Below are 1,216 nucleotides of genomic sequence, written 5' to 3' on the forward strand. Positions count from 1 at the left end.
TATATATATATATATATATATATATATGTTGCTGTGTGCTGATGGTGTAGGTACGGTGTGTTTGACGATGGCGACGTTGGAGGGCGACGAAGTTTTTGATGTTTCTGCTTTGGGCACTTGTGCGCAAGTGTCTGAAGAACGCGTGGGGGATTGGGATTACCTTTTCTTTACTGGCTGCAAAGCAGCAAAGGCAGCCACAATCATATTAAGAGTATGCCTTTTACTTCTTTTTCACCTTCACGCGCACACTCCTCTGCAAGTGAAATATGCATTTACTTGCATGCGATCCATACTTGCATACATGTGTGTATATATACATGCATGCACATATATATATATATATATATGTATATATATATATATATATGTACGGTGCGTTTAGCCGGTGTGTGTGCTTGTGCGTTTGCTTGTCTATTAGCTTGCGAGAGTGTGAATGAGTGTTTATTATAGAAATATGTTTTTTGCATTTTGTTATTCAGGGGGCGAACGAATATATGTTAGATGAAGTGGAGCGCTCACTGCACGACGCGTTATGTGCTGTCAGCCGATGTATGAGCTCTTCTTCTGTGTGCCCTGGTGGGGGTGCAGTCGAAGCCGCATTATCTGTATATCTTGAAGACTTTGCACGCACTCTAGGCAGCAGAGAACAGCTAGCTGTAGCTGCATTTGCAGAGGCCCTTCTAACAATACCACGAACGCTGGCCCTGAATGCAGCTCTAGATGCATCGGAGCTTGTTGCGAGGCTTAGAGCAGTGCATGCAAAGCAGCAGTGCGGCGGTGGTGAAGCTGCAGCAGCAGCAAAATCAGCATCACCAGCAGAAGTCAAAGATCTACAGGGCCTCGATCTCGTCAACGGCAAACTCTGCAGCTCTCTGGAGAAAGGAATTGTGGAAGCAACCATCTCTAAAACAAAAAGTCTGAAGTTTGCTACTGAAGCCGCAGTAACTATACTTCGTATTGATGACTTCATAAGGCTAGCGCCTGAGCCCGAGCGTAAAGAAAGAGATTAATTCATTTGGTATTGAAGATAACAATCAATAAAACAAAATCTTCATCATTCGAACTTGGAGATCTACAAAAATCGAACAATAAACAACGAAGAACGATGCGCATGCAACACATGCAAGGCAAGAGGTGCCTGTACACCCCAGCAGAAATAAACAAATAAATAATTTGTTCCGGTTATTCAGTCTCTATATTGGTCTCTTTGGCTGTT

General features: G+C 43.1%; 1 protein-coding gene across 1 annotated transcript in view; it reads left to right on the forward strand.

Moving 5' to 3' along the window:
• EAH_00033060 (TCP-1/cpn60 family chaperonin, putative) overlaps positions 1-1,010 on the forward strand; it is a gene marked incomplete at both ends in the record, with an annotated part of 5,162 nt that extends 4,152 nt beyond the window's left edge. The window contains 2 exons of the mRNA XM_013395925.1: positions 51-211; positions 480-1,010. Coding sequence (XP_013251379.1) covers positions 51-211; positions 480-1,010 — 692 coding nt within the window. The remainder of the gene's footprint in view (positions 1-50; positions 212-479) is intronic.
• Between the last annotated feature and the right edge of the window lie 206 nt (positions 1,011-1,216).

This window comes from Eimeria acervulina, genomic scaffold (assembly GCF_000499425.1).
Source record: "Eimeria acervulina Houghton genomic scaffold, Eah_scaff326, whole genome shotgun sequence".
NCBI classification, from domain to species: Eukaryota; Apicomplexa; class Conoidasida; order Eucoccidiorida; family Eimeriidae; genus Eimeria; species Eimeria acervulina.